Raw genomic sequence first — 19687 nt, 5'->3', positions numbered from 1 at the left:
TTCTTGTTTAACAATAAATTATTCCAAATAAATATTTTGTTTGTATTCTTATTTCCCCCCCCCCCTATCATCTAAAGATTTTATTAATAATCGACTTTTATTTTATCTGCAATATTACTAACCAAATTTACCACGGTATAATCATAGACTATATTGAGTTATTATTAACAGTAAAAATATCAGTAAGAATCACAGATATATATATATATAATAATCTGTATAATAAATTATATAAATTAATTTTAAAATTATTATAATAATATAATAGCCAATAAGTATATCTGTGAGAAGAATTGAGATATGCTAATGTGATAAGAAACAGTGATAACAGTTTTGATTTTGTTTACACTTTACATGACTAAAGTATACTATATAACTGGTTCATAATTTATTTTTTTTCCACTTATTATTCATTAATTTTTTAACTTATTAATTTTTTATTTTAAGCGTCTCAAAAATTTTTATAATATTAAATTTTATTATTATAAAAAAATTGCCAATCAAGACTTGTTATAATTAGTAAAATAATTTTAATTATTCTAGGTTTTTTAAAAATTGTCAAACTAATTAGAATTTATGGCTGAAACTAGTGTTGATATAGAAAACCGTAGATTCCCATTCTGTGTGGTATGGACACCAATACCGTTTATTAGGTAAGAGTGACGTAAGAATTCAATAAAACATTTATAATATCTTATTGATTATATTTTCATAAAACACACTTAAATGATTTAGGATATATTTTCTTATAATATTATACTTTCTTTATCTAAGTTGAATATAATTAAAAATTATTTAAGCAGCATTAACAACTAATTACTATACATTTTACCTAAGATTTTTGTCAAGGTTCATTATAAAAAAAGATTATATTGCTAGTCCGAGATTCTACTACAACTATAACCTATTTTATGAAGATAGACAGTTGTATAACAATCAAAGGTACAATCAGAGGTTCCATCTGCATTAGCGCAAACACTATGTAGCCAATGTATTTTAGTTTTTGCACAAAAATGTGCAATCGTGGAATAGATTATAGTATATTTATTTTTTAACTCATAATGATTATTAAAACATTTATTTTAGTTGGATCTTTCCACTTATTGGTCACATGGGAGTTTGTACATCCACTGGTGTTATACGTGACTTTTCTGGATCATTTTATGTTGCCGAGGATGATATGGCTTTTGGACCACCCACTAAATATTGGCAATTAGACGTAACATCTATTTCTGGTGGAGCCAAGGCTTGGGATAAAGCTATTAATGAAGCATCAATAGAATATTTCAACAGAATGGTAATTTGATATTTTTTTCATTGTATTCTAATTAAAATTACTATGTTATATAAATTATGTATACAATTACTTATAATTATTAATTACTGTAAATTATAATTTTTAATTCGCCTACACCTCCAAGTCACCATTATATTTCACTACAGATTTGAAATACTAATCTTCACCTACTACTTTATCACTTATCTTCAATAATCACAATATGACTTAATTTATAGTCTTAAATACATAGCACATATCGACCTTCCGTTTAAAACCACACTAATCCAAATTGTAAAACCTAAAAATTATTCTTTATACAAATTTAAATATTGTTCAATCATTATTTTTAAATAAAAATTAATATTTTAAAATCGAGTTGAGGACATTTATTTTGGAATAATCGTATGAAATTGCCCAAAAATTAGAAATAACTTATGGTTGATAAAATTTGTTTAAACAATTTCTAGCTATCGCAAATTAAAACTGGAGCATCAATATACCAAAAATTGTATTAGTTTCAGTTGCACTAAATGGTAATATTAACTTTTTATTTTATTTTTTAGCATAATTTATTTTGTGACAATTGTCATTCACATGTTGGTATGGCATTATCACTTGTAACCTATGGTAAAAGTAAAAACTGGAATATGTTCAAGTTAGCTTTGTATACGTTTCTATTTGGAAAATATGTGAGGTAAATATAAATAACAATGTATTTTATTTTATTCAAATAACTCAATACAACCAAATAAATTTGTTTTTCAGTTTTAATGCATGGTTGAAAACATGGGGACCTTTCATTGCATTTTTGTCCTTATTTTTGGCACTTTGTCTGTTTTATAATTAACAAGCTGCCAAATATTGGTAATTCAATGGATATTACTATATATTAAATACTTATTGAATGTAAAAAAAGAATTATTATTAAGTTACTAATAATGTGTATCTAAGTAATTGCCTATACAACAATTTGTGTAAATTAGAAGAAAGTTTTTTACTAGTTTGTTTGTTGCAGTAGCTATTTATTGTAATACTATTATATAATGAATCTAAAAGTGCCCATACTTCTCATTAAACAAAAACAGGGTGCATTACAAATACATTTTAAGTTGTGTTTACCAAATTTAAGACTTACCAATTGTCTAGTAGTATTAAAAATCAATTCATCAATTTAAAATAGACCATATTTGATGAATATGTTAAAACCCTCATGGATTGATCTATTTGTTTGATAATTTTCGGATTTATCTATGTTGTCATTAGTTAGAGGTCGTTTCAAACCCATTTCAAAGTTACTGCAACCTATTTATAAATACTGGTTGGGTCAATCCAATAATAAAAGAAAATATTTGGCAATTTTTTGATTTGTGTAATTACTTATTACATAATATATTTGATTTTGTATACTATTTTTATTTTAAAGTAATTTTAAATCTACAACTTATTGCGTATGATTTTTTTAAGGCCAAAGCACTTATTACATGTACTTTTAAATTAGTTCTTAAGCTTGTATAATTAATATTAATACATTACATTTTTATTTAGCAAAAGCATAACACGAATGCATGTAAAAGTATTATTTATTTTATCATAATATTACTTTGTATGGCAAAACTTTAAAACCACCATTTGAAACAATTATTCTAAAAAAAAGTTCACATTTTAATTTTAGTTTTATAATTTACTAAGGTATTTTTGGTGATTTATAATTATCCATTGATTAAGTTTGCTTAAATCTGTGGGGGTAACACAATTTCAGGGCTCACTATTAATGTATAAATGCTTTTATGTCCTCTACTAAAAAAAGAGATGATTACTCTGCAATGCATGAGTGATGGGCAACATCACAGTTGAGTTGTTAACGAGCTAACAGAAATTACAATAGAAAGAATCCAATAATGGACAGAACGGTCTTACCAACTGAAAGAAATCCAATCAGCATAGGGAAATCATCTCATTTCTTTAGAGGCAAGTGACTATCCACTTTAATAATGTAATTATTTTGAAAACAACCCTGTCATTATTATGTATAAAACAAAATTCTATAATCATTAAGAGGTTTTATTTTATCGACATATTTTACATCATCTCTAGTGTATACTATTTAAGAATTATTATATTAATATTTGTTTAAGTATAAATTTCATTCCTCAACAACAACTCTCAAGACGTCAGAAGAATTCACTTTTTTTTAATGTACATACATTTTAATTAAAAAAATATATATTTGAATAAATGTAATGTCTTTAAAATTCTTTGGACAACTATTTAATAAGCAAAGTATTGTATAAAAATAATATAGTTACAGTAATTTCTATACATTAATTAATAAATAAACACAAAATAGAACTTATCAATAGTGTGGTTAAAATAATGTGCTAACTTATTTGTTTGTGTGCTTTTTTTTGAATTTAAATAATAAAATGTAAGAATAGTAATTTTGTAAAAAATGTTATACCCATTAATTCAATAATTAAATGTAGTAATTACATATTTCACTATTTCTCCTTGTCTTTGTGAAATATATTAAAACAAATACGATGCAACCATTGAATATCGTTTTTTTGCGGAACTTTTATAAAACCATTTGGTTCATCACCATTGTTTTTTGTCATCTTTGTATGCTAGAAACATATTTTTCCACTAGTTTAGTAATTTTATAAGAAAGTATAGTGGATAGTATAGTGTTTTGATAAACAAATCAAGTTTCATTAATATAATTGAAATATTTATTATAAAATGTTTATACAAATTGTATGTTCTATTTACATAATTGATGAATGTAATAAACGTGTAGACTAGATTTTTGTTTTGCTTTAGGCAACATACAGTGTGAGATCACTTACCAGTCTTCTATCATTAGAAAAGTCATAATTGTATACATCTGATTCTAGAAATTCTTTAACAGACGACAAACACTTTCGAGTATTTTCCAAATTATAATTAATATCATTTGTGCCTGCATTTATTTCTTTAGACAAAACAAAAGGAACGCTATCAAGCATACTGGTTAATTTCATCTCGTCAGTAGTCTCCTCGACCCCTTTGAGTTCATGTTGCGGGATATCGTTTGATTTTAACATGTATGGTAACTGGGGCCATGGAGTTTGGTTTGGTACAGATTTCGGATTTGATTGAGGAATTGTTACTGCCGGTTGAGGATCTTGAGGCTCGGTAGGCTCAACATTTTCAGATTTTAGTTTTGAAATCCCAAACAGCCAAGATGCCATGATCTGAAAATCATGAAATTATCAACTTCGTGATAAATTTGGCAATACATTCAAATGAAATGTATTGCCATGCATTTATCAATTATGTAAGTTAATTAGTTGGGTCTATACAGCTAACTATAAAATAACATAAGTAGGGGTAGGTAAATTATTTATACACATTTTATTTAATTAACTATAACGATTTATGGTACTTAATTTTACATTAAAATCATATAGTGTAATAAATTACAAGACATTATGTGGATCTATAATATACCCCAATATACGTCAAGTCCATCCTAACCGGTAATGCTCACCGAATGGTACGTAAGCGAAAGTTAATTTCCTTTTCGGCTGAATCGACTTAAACTATTGGACGACTAGTGAAGTATGTTTGTTTATTGACCGGTTGTGGTTCGGTACTCTGGTGGCGTAAGAGGTGCAGTATTGTTTTGATACTAGTGCGATTGCGGAATAGCTGTAAATGTGAAATGAACGGTAAGTTAAAGTGTATAATTTTATATTATACAGGTCACTAGCGTGTGACCCGTGAAGCAAACGAGGATAGCTCGGCAGGAATTTTCGAAAAAGCTGCTGCTCTTCCTGTCGATGCAGTGTGTACAGTGTATTACCTATATAATAATACTTAATAAAAATTATAAGTATTTTTTTTATTTATAAAGTATTAACATAGTCAAAACGTACCTACGACCCGACTTCTTTGATAACAAGCGACCGTGTATCGTGATAACCGGAGGGTGTGTTGTAGTGATAAGGCAGGCGCACGCGCCCCCGCGTCACTAACGGCAGCCGCATCGCAGTACGCTTATCTCCGGAACCATAGTGTTTCCGATGAATGGCACGGCAGAGTAAATTGGTGCGGGTCGTTTTCAAGCGCCATCTACAACCGGACAATAAATCTGTACACTATAAGCCAATCAGATCGCAGTACGCGCGAGTGTCAATAGCAGGCTAATAGATGGCGCTCGGAATCGGCATGGACCGATTCACCCCGCACACCCGCTCTTCCGTGACATTTCGTTTCCGGCCGTCCACCTGTTCCCGGCCATATCGTTTCAAGTCGGGCTTTATCTTGGCCCGCGACTGTCGTCATGTGCCGGCGGCGAGGCGTTCCGTCGACCGTCACACGCGCGCAGGCCGCAGCCAGTGGGCCGACGTACAGATATCAGTTTGGATGTACGTTGGTCGGGATATTTGGTAAAGTGTCTACGACAAAAATAAAACAAAAAACTTGTTAAAACATTTTTTTTCTTTCTAAAAAACGCCAAAAATAATAACAAAAAGATACGATATACCTACCGCCGTGCCGGTGTCGGTCGTGTGCATTTTTAAATTCCGCCGTCTGTTTTATTTGTTTTTATCGTCTCTTGCGCCGCGTCGCGTTCGCTGCACATCGTCCGTGTGTAATAATAACACTTATTATTATTATATTAAAGAATCACTATTAACGTTAATAATAATTTCGTAGACGATATATTTTTTTTTCTACCGGAGTTGGCCGTTAACCATACATAATTATTATTTTCTACATATACACATCGGTTTTTTTTTTTTTTTGAGCTCTACCACCACCCATACCTGCTTGCCGCGAGTGTTGTATACATTGTATATGAGTATATTATTATTTTTATCCGTCGTGTCCAAAGTTTCAGGGAAACTGGTTATTCGCCGCCGCAACACTGTGTGTGAATGTGTGTGTGTGTGTGTGTGTGTGTGTGGATAAAAAACACACAGACACACAACATAATGTAATGAATAATAATATATACAATGCTGTATTTGTGTAGTGATTACGAGCGGTTCCATTGATACGGCCGTGTTTGTGTGTATACTATGTGTGCGCGTTTAATGTTAAATATTTTTAAAACTTGCACATTGTCAACACAATAGACATTTTTAAACCAAACGATTTTTTTATACTTGTCTTTCCATCCATAAAATTCAAATAAAGTACCCGTGTTCGGACGACGGACGGTGACAAATCCTAGTGATAACACTGCCTACCCTGCGCAAAGGGAGAATATTCAATATTATGCTTTTATCGTCGACTTAGTGGCTTGGGCACGTTTGTAACAGCAGGTATGTACCTTTATCTAGTGTTATTCTTAGTTGTAATTCAACCGAACAATAGAAACTAGTAGTGTAGATACCAGTTAAACTATTATTTTCGGTTTTAACCTTGAACTTGTATACTGTGTAAAAAGCTCCAAGTGAATCCATACAGTTACAGTAGAAAGCCTTATACGTTTAGGCTTATACATCTTATTGGCAGCGCTTACTCAACCGAACAATAAAATACCAACATGATCTCCAAAAATGTATTTTCTCGGGAGTTTTCTTTTTCAATATGATACTTTTACAATTAGAAATTTGGAGCCTTCAAATTTTTCTTGTCTTGTTCGTTTTGCCTACATGTTGACAAAGTTTTTTTCTAATATTCACAATATTTTGTTTGTCTTTACGTTTATATAAAGAAATAACATGCACATTTGTTTTGGTTTTGTTATGTATTTCCTAAGAAAATGTCAATAAAACCTTACTTGTTTACTTCACTCATCAGGTTTCTTTTATAACAATATATTGGAGACCTGTTGATTGATATAATAATATACTTCATGCTTTACACAGGGTATGTTACGATGATATTCTATATTCATTATACAATCCTCTGTTTATTCGCAACTTTATTTATTCATTACAAAGTATAATTAATATTTTGATTGGCTTGTGTACTTTTGTTAGATTAATACTAAGAAATTTTTAGACAAGTTTATTATATCACATCTTTTTATAGTCGTTTTAGTAACAATTATTTACAAACTAATAATTATTAAGAAAAAGCACTTGATATTTCATTATAAATATTTTTTAGTTTTTTCTAAAGTCTCATTATTGTTCATATTATAAAAAAAGTAATACCAACAGTGCTTTTTGTACTTTTCATAAAAATATAAATAGAATGTTTACCTACACAAACCATCTAGCGAACTTTTTGACATGTTTTCTTTTATACAGGTGCTGGCACCTTTGAATAATATCAAATTAAACTATTGTTGTCTATAGATCATATATTTTTATTTCAGCTTGTGTTTGACTATTAATAGTCAGACCTACAGAAATTAGTAGAGCTTCATAATATATATTAATAATTGATTAATGATTAATAATAATAGTTGCATTGAAATAGAAAAAATAATAAACCTAGTTATATGTTATATATTATGGAAATCTTCAATTGAGTCTTGTTATTTTCTTTGTGGGTAAACACATTTTATAAATGACTCGATAGCAAACACTTATTATTATTTATTACTACGTACATATTATTACAAAACACAACCAACTTGATTTCTATAAATATACTTAGTCTATGAAAATCCATTTTGAAATTTGCAGGTATTTACCATAACTTCTAAGTCATCATTTAAACAGCAACAAAGTACATAAAAGTTTACGCCTGTTTTAAAGTATTGAAGAAAACTGAATATTAATAAAAGAAGGGTAGTGTGTCAAACCATAATGTTAACATGTCTTATAATAACAAGTTTTGAATGTTTTCATTACTAATTTTATCTTTACTACATTATTTTTTGCCAAAAGTTGTCTTAACTAGCTTTTCTTAATATATAACAATACATGTATGAAGTGTGTACAGTGCATATATAGAATAACTGGTGTATTATTATGTCAGTATGTTGATTATTATTTTTTCAATCACTCAAGTTTTTTTCTAATAAACTAAAGTAAGAACTAAAATTTATATTTGTCTAAGTTTTAATACTAAATAATATTTTGTTTTATTATATTTTTATAATATACCTACTTAATAAATAACTATAATTTATGTATACTTATATACTATTATGTGATGTACAAAATATTTTATTGTGTAAATATTTCTAAAATAATTATGTTTTAAGGACCAATGTATATTGGGATGGTAGCAAATTTTTGTTTTTAAAGTGAACATTTTATTTTCATATAGTTATATCTAATTTGTGACAAATGCCCCAATGCCAAATTTGAACTAAATAAAATAAAGACAGAAAGCCTTTAAAATATCTGCCATACTGCTCTATTAGCTAGGTAATAAACAAGATAAAAATTGGTGATTTTGTTTAAAATATTGTTGGATCTCAATTTATATACTAAAAAAATATATATATATATATATATATATATTAAAAAAATAACACTTGAAAACCAGTAATCTAAACCGATATCATGTTTTAAACAGGATTAGTAAACCAATTAAGAAACAATAGAAATTGAAATTGGTTTTGGAAACTAAATTTAAACCTCTTCAAGTTCATAGAACAGACAGTATTATCAGAAATGCTTGGGTTGGTTTTTAAATTTTAATTGGTTTGTGTTTAGTAATGTTAAATGTTATTAATACTATTTTTTTGGGTTAAAACCGATTTTATGAAAAGTATTTCAATTTCTACTCTCATTGGGGGCACTGCACTACAGAACATTTTAATTTCTGGCCGATTTTAATTTCCCTAATTTTAATGTAATATTTGTGTTGCATAGAAATTTATGACAATAATCTAAACAATCTTTCAGCAAAAATAAAATATGTCACATTTTTTTTTATTTGTAAAGAAATTAGTAAAGTGTCCATTTTTAAGTAAATCACCCAAAAATGTATGCATTTAAGTGAAATATAATAAAGTTTTATTTTACTCAAGATATCTGGGATAGTGTCATATATAACATTAATATCATAAATTGGGTATCGTTATGATTCTTATCATGATGTATGTTATTTTAGAATTCACTTTATTAACTTAAGTTTTTATTGAAAATTCTAAAGTTCCCTGTAGACAATCAAATTTGTTTGACAATTTTGTTGGTCAAACTTCACGTTTTTTTCAAACAAAAGCTCAAACGATCAAACAAATTTGTCAAACTTGCTCGAAGTTTGGGTTTTCTTCTTGCCGTGGCGTGGCGTTCGTGTCAATTTGCCGTTAATCCAGATTTCCATCAAACACTTACATTGTTTGATAAACGCGACAAACAAGTCTGCATACTAACAATTAATTTGACAAACAATTTGATCGTCTACAGGGGCCTTAACATTTTGTGTTCAAATGTACATAAATAAAATTGTCTTAAAACAACTATGGCATGACAAATGAGAAATTTCATTTAACACCATTAAGAATTAAAATAAATACTATGTTATATGAAGGGTACAGGGAAAAAACAGTAGTAGTCACATTATGAAAATTTTAGAGTATAGCTAAAACAAAGTTCGTGAATTCCTCTCCCTTTTACATAAGTACAAAAAATGTATTTATTTAAACAATATATTGACATAAATAAAAAAAATTTATGGCATAAATTGAAAAAAACTATTTGAAAAAAAAAATTTTCATAATGTGACTACTACCGTTTTTCCCCTGTGCCCTTCATATTTTTAGTTGCCAAAAAATACAGCATTAATCAGTGGGTGTGTTGTTTACGAACTTGTTTAGTTTTCATTAAATTTAATACATAAGCTAAAACTATTATATTTGTTATCTAATCACTAATCATGTTTTTCATTTATGTACTTTCAAAGTTTTTCTTTTTTACTAACTTCTAAAATCATGACAGCTCTAAGTAAAAAAAATGTTAAAAAATATATCAACTAGTTAAAGTATGATTATATACGTTATCAAAAAAAGTTTAGACTTCCATCTGATAAGAGGGAGGGGTAAGTATTTAATTTGTTTGAAAAAGTTTGAAAAGAACTTGTAAATACTTGTTTTAAAAAGTATTGTCAATGTTAGTAAAGAAAAATGGTTACTTGATGAGAGATTTGATAAAAATTAAAACTATTATATAATATTGTTACGTTTGGAATTTGAGTTTTAAAATACAATTATTTGCATATTTCTGCTTCATTTATCTCAATTTAAGCACCATCTCAATGTATCCAATAAACTTTATTCTTCGTTTTTAATAAAAGTTGAGAGTAAGTCATGATAGTTTTCGTTGATATAATGTCACATTGTAAAGGAATACTCTAATTTTGCTTATGAATATTTTTATTGGTTAAGTAATATTATTAGTCTAATATTTTTTTGAGAACATTTTGAAAAGTTTGAGAACATTCTTTTCGCTGTAACAGACTTTATGTGTAAGTTTTAAGAAGTTCCGGAGGGGGGGGGATCTTAAAGTTTGTTTGTATTTGGGGTTTTGGGCTTTGGCCCATTTATATAAACTGTGATTTTCAAAAAAGTGTTTAGGTTAAAAAAACAATATTAATTTGGCGAATCTTGATTTTTTGGGAAAATAATCTTTAAGATATGAAATTGGATAGCGATTAATATTAGGTTATTACCGTGACAACAATAAAATTCCGAATTACTAAATTGATGGGTAATAACTGCTACCACGTTCATTATAACTTAAGATAGTATAGGTAGTGGGCGCCCTTAATTTACACAATAAACAGCTGCTACACCGAGTAAATTTTTCTATTTTCAATAAAATGGGTTTTCTACTTTTGTATGGGAGACGTCCATCATAATTTCGAGTAATTACCTTTTGTCGTTGATTTCGCTCGTGATTATAATAAAATCCCACGAGGCACCCTAACCCGGTTTTTTGTGACCGTTTTAAGCTTATTCCAAAAATAGAGTGATTTAAAGGGTTTTGAACAACGTCTGGAATACTAATGATACACGACTCCGAGATTGAAATGTTAAACAATCATGTTCTTCGCAACTATGCTAATAATAATTAAACTAATTTTGGTATTCTTAGAGTTATACTGAACGCGATTTTGTTTGAGAAAACGTTTGCGTGCACGTGCAATATTTTAGATTATTATAGTATAATTATGCAATATTTCTATATTTAGAACGACAAGTGCACTTAAGACAATAGGGGTATTTTCCAAGGACTCCGTTATTATATAATTTATAAATATATTGTTAAGACCCTCTGTTCTTAGAACACTAGCCCAAATTGAATAACGAATTTCGGAATCGTAACTATAGCATTTATAGCAAACGCGGATAATTGGGAAACGTCAATTTGTACAAAATATTTTAAGGGAAAACAAATTCGATTAATACTTAAATCAGAAATTCATTTAAGCCGAGAAAACCTTTCAGGTCTTTTAATTTTATTATTTATTAAAGTGAGTGAACAAATGTTAAAAACTATTGTCATGTTTTTAAGCGTTCAATTATTAAATATGATTATTTTTTAAAATTGTTTTTACTTTTTTTTCAGAAAAATTATTTTTTTTATTCATAGATCTTAAAAAAATATTTTAAAAGGAAATTATATTTACTATTTATTAAGTGTAGGAATTTTAAAGTTGAAGCTTAAAATATAATGTAAATTTATTTGTTTAATAATTAGGATTCTTTATTGCTGGGTTGTTAATTTTTTAGTTGTTATATCAAAAAAATGTGTACTGTTATGGGAAGTTCTAGTATGTCGTATTTAAAAGTTGAACAATGTGTCAACTTTTCTCGTTTATGAAGTGGAAAGGTTGAACTTTTTTAATTTTTGTCTTAAAGAGAAGCTTTGGTGTTCGATATCTGAGCTGTAGACAGGTTTACAAAAAAAAAAATTGATCGAGTGTTTGAAAATTACCGTGAGCTTAGACACGAGAATAATTTAAATATTGTAAAAATATCATCTATTCAGTTCTGCTTTGATGTTAGAAAAAGGGTCACACCATTTAGGTATTACTGATGACGATTTTGTGTATCTATCTCTATTGTAACCCAAAAGCTAGCGCCGCGCCGTCACTACGTGATTATTGTGTTGTTAACAACAAATTAACGCTTTAGGAATACAATTATTAAATTGTCAAAGCAGCTCCCCGTACCACCTGTGTTGCTTAAAGACCTTAAATGCCATTATTGGTCGTGTTGTTTGTGTTTACTCTTTTCCCCAACATTGTGTCACCTTTATGATCTTAAAATGCCCACGCGAACTTTTCTTGCATTAATACTAAATATAACCGCCAGTTACCTCATAATTTCCGCCTTGGGTATATCATGATAAGTATATCATAAAATAATATATATAATCGTCTATTGTATGATAACCGTTTGTGAAATGTCGCGATCTTATAAATAACGTTTACCTCGAACCACTCGCATTCCTTCTATATAATATCTCCGTTGGTCGAACACTCTAACGAAACACTGTTTTAGACTTTTGATTAATAATAGCTGTTACACGTGCATGTATTTTGTGTATATTTGAACTGTTGGTACAACCGACAACGCATATTATTATAAGTACACACGCATAAAAAAATAAGTAAGCGAATTTAAAATAAATTGCCAATATTTATGTTTTATGACCCAAGCGTTATAGGCATGTTTTATATTTGATAAAAATCGTTCAATATAAAATAAATAATATAATTATTATCAACTGTATTTGCCGTCATAAGTCATAGCCAATACCGGGTGATCAATTATCGGAACACCTTCATTTTCTCAGAAAATAATTGGAATTTTCCATTTTTTCTTATTGAAAACATTTTTATTTATGTTATTCTAAAATATTATAGAATAACTGAATATTTACCTTTTTAGTATTTTCTAGAGCTCTATCAACTTTGGAAACTTAACTGATAACGTATATATTTAACTAACTTTTTAAATTAAGAATATTTTTCTGGAAATGTTGACTTGTCTATAAATAATTTTAGATAATTACTTTTAAAGCTAATAATGTTTTAAATTTAGGACGAGAGATAGGGTGGAGTCAAGTTATCTTTTTATTTGCGTATTACTCAACTGCATTCCACCACCTGTCTTAAATTTTAAACTTTAGTAACTTTAAAAGTAATTGTACAAAAATGGTTTTTGACCAGTCAAAATGTTCAGTAAATTAATCGTTATTTAAAAAGTCTAAATATATGCGTAACCATTTAGTTTAAAAGATTATAGAGCTCTAAAAAAATTAAAAAGAAAAAATTTGGATGTTGTCTAATATTGTAAAATAACACAAACTAAATAGTCTCCAAAAAGAAAAAAAAAACAGTTTATTTTAAGAGTTTAAATGAGCGTCTCTCGTTTAATTGATCCGCTGTACATGATATTGGTGTAAAAACAAAAAACCATAAATTATTGTTATTATTAATATTAAACCCAATATTGTGTTAACCAAAAAACCATTCGATAGTGTGCTAAAAAGTCGTTGTACGTTTGGTGGTTCCCACGAAAAAACCTTTAGGTAAAAAAATGTACCAAGCGTTTAAAAATATTTACTTATTAATGACATTTTAAAAATTATGTAAACAAAATTAAAATACTATACAACAAATGGGTATTGACGGTTATTTTTGTTGTCGTTAAATTTGACAAAATAAATGAATATATTATATATAATAATATGTTCTCGCGGTGTTCGGTACCTATATTGTATAATTTTACGACGAACTTCCACGCGGATCAATAGTGATTATTAAAAAAAAGTATTTTTAACCTAACGTTCAGTGTCCTTGAACTTTTCACGGCTGGAAACATTTTAATTAACTATTGAGGGTGTGTTTGATTTTACCATTAAAAAAAAAAAACTACTTTTATCGTGTGTCAAGGGATTTATTTCAACAGTTAAATAATAGCTTTGTCTAGGAAAAAGTACAAATAGTTTACTAATAGTTCACATCTTTTGGAAGTGAGATTCAAAGTTATGATTTTTTGTAAACCGTTAACCGTGTTTTAAATGTTCATACTTATGTTCTGGGAGTGGTGTTTTTTACACAGTATAAATCCTATTTTAATACTTATGATTGCTTGTTAGACAATAGTTAGTGTGTGGCCCAAGAGATACAGTCATAGACTAACAATGCAAATAAATCATAACTGGAACATACTAACAATGCATTTTGTCATAAATTAATTCTTACTGGTCTAAATATTGTCTGAGATGTTATAAATGTATATATTTTTTTATGTTGAGTATTGTTAATTTTAATTTGTTTTTGTGATTAAAGTAGTATAAAAATAAACTGTAAACAAATCCGAATCGATGATGGCAAAAACAATACAAATCAATGTTTGTTATGTATCAATAATTATGTTATAAATAAAATATTGATTAAATAATTTTTAAACAAACCAAAGTCCAAAAGCAAATACTCACTTTGTATTTTCGAAAAAATATCTGTGGGAGGAAGGGGTTCAACGTATTAGAAAACCCTAGGTATATAGTAATACAAAACAAAAATAATATTATCAGATTATTACTTGTATGTATTTTTGGGGTTCTGGGAGCATTAATAGTAATTGGACCCACACCCCTCCATCACCACCAACTGCGTTACTACTCCTTAGTTGTGCAGTAGTTATTTTCTATTAATATCTCCAAAAATCGTTTTCGTTTCATGACTTAAATTGTAAAGAGGAAGATGCTAAAATTATAAGCACTATACAAAATGCCGCTTAAAAAAAAATTACAAACTATTGTGTACTATGTATAGTTAAAATATTTTATCGTTTATTTAGTAATTAACAACATTATTTTAGAGTGAAATAAAATGTATTATATTTTATTTAGAAATATATTACACAATAGTCAATGAGTTGCAGCATAATATGATTTTAAGGCAACACTTTAAATCAAAATATTACTGTAGGTATTTATTTAACATAATCTGTTCTTGGCATATTTTTATTATTACAAATTAATTAAGAACTTTTTTTTGACATTGAAAGTTCTGTAGCATTTATTTATTAAGATTTATTTGTTTATTTTAGTAAGTTCAAAGTGATTTTTGAAATTTGTTCTCTTTTAGTTTTTCTGTTAATAATCGAAATACAATTTGATATACATATTGTATGTCAAATAATAAATTATATTGTATATACATTTTGCAAGGATGTTATCTGACAACCCGTGCATGTATATACAGGATAATTCATTTAACGCACTAATTTTCTTAGTAATTAATTACAACTGTATATTATGTTTATTATGTACATTTTATTACATTTTAAATGTAAATTATAATTTTATATTTATAAATGCTAATAATAAAGTATTTTGCTGATGATTTTGTTTTTATACAATTCTCACAAATTGTTGCGAATATAGTGATCGCTCTATTTTGAACATAATATCTTTTAACATATAATTTGATGGTATGTGTTTTTTTTTTTGTGGTCAATAGAACTTGTAGACATGCGTGGACTTCTCAATTCCAGACTTGTTGAAGTGATATAATATTATTATAATACATTCGGCATTATAACACATAAATCATAGTATAACAAAAACAACAATTTTGTGTTGTAATAATTGTAACAATAATGTTATAAATAATTAAGTTTTAATAACATAAATGAATAGCATAATTTGTATACCCTAGCAAAAATAAAAATCATAACTAATCACACACAAATAATTATGTATGCTGTTTCAGATTAAAATGGACAGCGCGGTACTTAACCACTGAGAAAGCACCACCGTGGTCGATGTGACAATTATTTTATGAAGGCCGTGGCCAAATTTTCCTATCAAATATGTCCGCTGATTCTTCAGAACCCAACGCCAAGAGAACAGGTCAGTTGAATTTGATTTACTTTCGGTCATTCTTAATTCTTATATGTGCTCTCCACATATCCAGGCCTACTAATACAAAATATTATAAATAGGAGCTTAGTGACCAATTAAGGATTTTCATGGGAGAATGGAATTCGAATTATTATTATTATTAGTTATTTCATGCTCATGAACATTTAAATTTTTTTTAATTTATTATTGGTTTGACATTTACATAACATTTTAATTTAATATCAACTATCTATGCGTGATGGATAGAAAAACATTGTTCTAATCGGATCCGAGTTTGTGACGCCTAAAGAATTTCGCCGTGTAGCATTGTCTGTTGTGTTGGCTGGAGGTCGATTGTATTTGTATTTGGTGCTTCCCCCCCCCCCCTAACCGCTTACAAACACATACTAAACCAACCGACGTTGCTATAAAAAATTATGAGACCACTCTAAAAATTTAGCTGTATCTGAGGTTTTACCTTCAAGATTCTTTTAATGTTTAAGTACCATCCAAAACGTCGAACTTGCGAACACTATAATTTTTACAATGTATTTATTATATTTTTACATCGTGTCATTATTGTCCTACTCGAATTTCTAACCGTTTTATTTTACTGGTTTCCCATAGTACCGCAAGCCTGAACATTTATTTACTGATGTGGTAGGCAACAGGCAAAACACTAATCTAGTAGGGCAAATTGTACAACTGGTGCGTTCAAACAAAAAAAAACAAACGTTTTTTAACGGCTGGCATTGTGTTCTGGCGTTTGTTTGTCAAAAAATCACATAATTTGATTGTTGTGTAACAACAGTTTTATAATCTATACCTATATAATATATTATCTATATATGCGTGAAAAATAACAACTAAAAATAAAGGTGGGTTCATCGAGCTCTTTGAATAAGTGGTGACATCATTGTTTTTCTGTTGATGGTGTTCCCAAGTAGATTAAAATAAAGATGACTTATATAAATTAACGTTTTAAAATTATTTTATGTAGGCATAGCTTTTATTAATTTATTATTTTGGGATTTTTATTTGAGAAACATACATTGTGTTAAATTGAATGGACTAATCACTAGCGATCACCAACAACTTGGTATTTAAAGGTCTATTAATTGTTGAAAAATTTAATTAGGCGGTACCGCGTACATAGATAGTGAATATGTTGTTGACGGTTTTTTCTCTTCACTACACTATATAATTAAAACATTTAAAGGTTCGGTCGTTATAATTATTCATCAATTATTTATAGATGTATTATCGTTGGTACATTATATTTTGTTTGGTTCGGTATAGAAAGAAACGTTGGAAGTCAGAAACTAAAGAATGGATTAGGTACAGGATAATTATTATTTTTTATCTAAGACACTGACTCTCTGGATAGTTAAAACGATCGTATACGCGTCAAATAATACAAATTAAACAATGGTCAAAAAGATAAAAGCAGTCGTTTCAAGTGGGATTTAGATAATTTTACCTACATTAAATTATTGGTCATTGTAAATAAAATATTAATTTAGTTATTATCCACAGCTGTTCTCATCTGTTAGATAAGCAATGTTTTCAATTTGAAAATAATTCAGGCAATATTATCTAAAGTGGACATTGATATAGGCAGTACATTATGCTAAAGGTATAATGGATTTGTAAATTATTATTAAATATGCGATAATAGTTGTATATACTACTGATAATATAATATACAATTGCATACATAATTATTTATTTTGTGATAATACTCAAAGTAGGGTATACAGATAGTATAACACGAACATAGTATTATATAGAGTTACTAGGCACTAGTTATTTAATTGCAAACTGTCTGTATTCATACTACTTTTTATTTACTTATTTTAATTTAATAACTAATTAATATATGCATTATCCACTATATAAGAATGAGCCAGCCGTTAACCAGTTATGAATAAGTAATTTTTATTGATTTATACAACTTTTATAGCTACTTAGTACTCATTTCACGTTGTTGTGGTAAAAATGTTGTGTGAAGGGAAAATATACATTGCATTATCTCCCACGTTTATGTTAATATTATTAAATACTCATAACTTTTAGAATATATTATTCAAAACAGGTTTAAGCCTATAGGTCAGTATTTTTTTGTAAATCATAAAAATATTACGTATGTTTAGTGTTTATGAGTTATTTTTAAAAACATCCCACGAAGGTATTGAAGTGAGTCAAGTTGTGTACTTGACTATTTATAAAGTTTATTATCTTGTGTTCGATTTGAATAACAGCTTTTAACAAATTTAAAAACTAAATCAATTTAATGCAATGATTTATATCGATAATAATTATCGAACGTTAGATAGTAGTATGGAAATGGAATACTTTGTATGCAACCTTATAATAAAATAAAGAAACGTAATATTTGATTCAATAGAAAATAATGTATACTTTAAATTAACATTACCATGAGTATAAATTATTGTACAATGCCGTACTACGTTGTAGTTGTTAAGAGTGTTGTAATTATTTATTTTTAAAGACGTCATTGTTAAATATACATATATTTATGTTTATTTTACCATAGGTTTCCATATTTATCATTATACATTAATATCGAAGGTACTTTCGAGTAAATTATTGTGTTATTGTATGATGGCCCATGCGATATTATTTATAACATATTTTAACTTAATTTTTATCACCTGTATAATTTATTGTTTTGGTTTCTTTATCAAATCATTTTGGGTTTTATTTTTATCCGTGATTCACATAATGTACTCGAGAGAATAATTAGTGTGTGTTTTCATTTGATAAAAAGTTAAAATGGATTTCTGATTTGTTTTTGTTGATGACATGTATTCGAGTCTTAAGAAAATGCCTGCCTACACGTTAGCTTGGAAAACGTTGCTTAGCCCTTTCAGTTTTAAAATTAGCACCTCTATAAACCCTACACATATTACATAGGAGAGGGTCTTTATTATATTTTCAGCGTAACTATTTTTAACAAAATTAGGCCTTTGTAAACACAAATTCAGAAATGTGCAAAATGGACGAATAAATTGTAATTATTTTTGTTTTACCTCATTAGCTCAATAAAAAAAATATATTATGTAATTAGCATTCTCTTTAATCATATTAAAGTGATTTATAATTTCCGTTAGATTACCTTATTTATCGTCTACTTATCATACAATAATGTGGACGATCCACAAAATTTGTTTAAAACAAATAATGAAATATTAATAAATTACGAACACCCGCTAGCGTGGTGCTTTTATAGTATTTATTTTTTTTTTCATTTTAAATCCAACTCTAAATAAAAATTATAATTTCGATGGTCGGTTATAGTACTTAATTACCACTCAATTTAAATTTTAGAATACAATTTAAAGGAAAATTTTTCTAAGTAAAGATAGTTTTAAATCTAAATCCATTATATTTAAAAATAGCAAGTTAATCCTCTTAAAAAAATGATTTTTTCGAAATAAATTTAATTTGTGCGTTAGCAACTAGCCAAAGGATAGTAGTTTCACAGCCAAGTGTGCTTTTTTTTGGAACACGTTAAAATATAATGTGCTTTGTTACTATGTTATTCGCAAGTTGGGCCTACTTGCGACTTACATATTTCATTTTTGTTAATATAGAGGAGTTCAAATTAGCTTTGGAAAATATTGTT

General features: G+C 28.0%; 2 protein-coding genes across 5 annotated transcripts in view; both read left to right on the top strand.

The window, feature by feature from the left end:
* The first annotated feature begins 386 nt into the window (after positions 1-386).
* On the top strand, positions 387-3719 carry LOC126844163 (transmembrane protein 222). The gene is made up of 4 exons (XM_050582071.1): positions 387-653; positions 1087-1297; positions 1843-1973; positions 2045-3719. Exons 1-4 carry the CDS (start codon positions 577-579, stop codon positions 2124-2126), a joined length of 501 nt encoding a protein of 166 aa, XP_050438028.1. The 5' UTR covers positions 387-576; the 3' UTR covers positions 2127-3719.
* Positions 3720-5638: 1919 nt separating this feature from the next.
* LOC126844162 (histone deacetylase 4) overlaps positions 5639-19687 on the top strand; it is a 64642-nt gene continuing 50593 nt past the window's right edge. For all 4 annotated transcript variants that reach the window (XM_050582070.1, XM_050582065.1, XM_050582068.1 and 1 more), the window contains exons 1-2: positions 5639-6591; positions 15908-16047. In XM_050582070.1, the coding sequence (XP_050438027.1) occupies positions 16008-16047 (40 nt within the window). In that variant the 5' untranslated portion in view covers positions 5639-6591; positions 15908-16007. The remainder of the gene's footprint in view (positions 6592-15907; positions 16048-19687) is intronic.

Source organism: Adelges cooleyi, unplaced genomic scaffold, assembly GCF_023614345.1.
Source record: "Adelges cooleyi isolate 19-005CV unplaced genomic scaffold, UGA_ACOO_1.1 ACOO_flye_CR_arks_rails_tigmint_CR_PRNA_651, whole genome shotgun sequence".
Taxonomy (NCBI): domain Eukaryota; kingdom Metazoa; phylum Arthropoda; class Insecta; order Hemiptera; family Adelgidae; genus Adelges; species Adelges cooleyi.
This window is presented reverse-complemented; position numbering and strand designations above follow the sequence as displayed.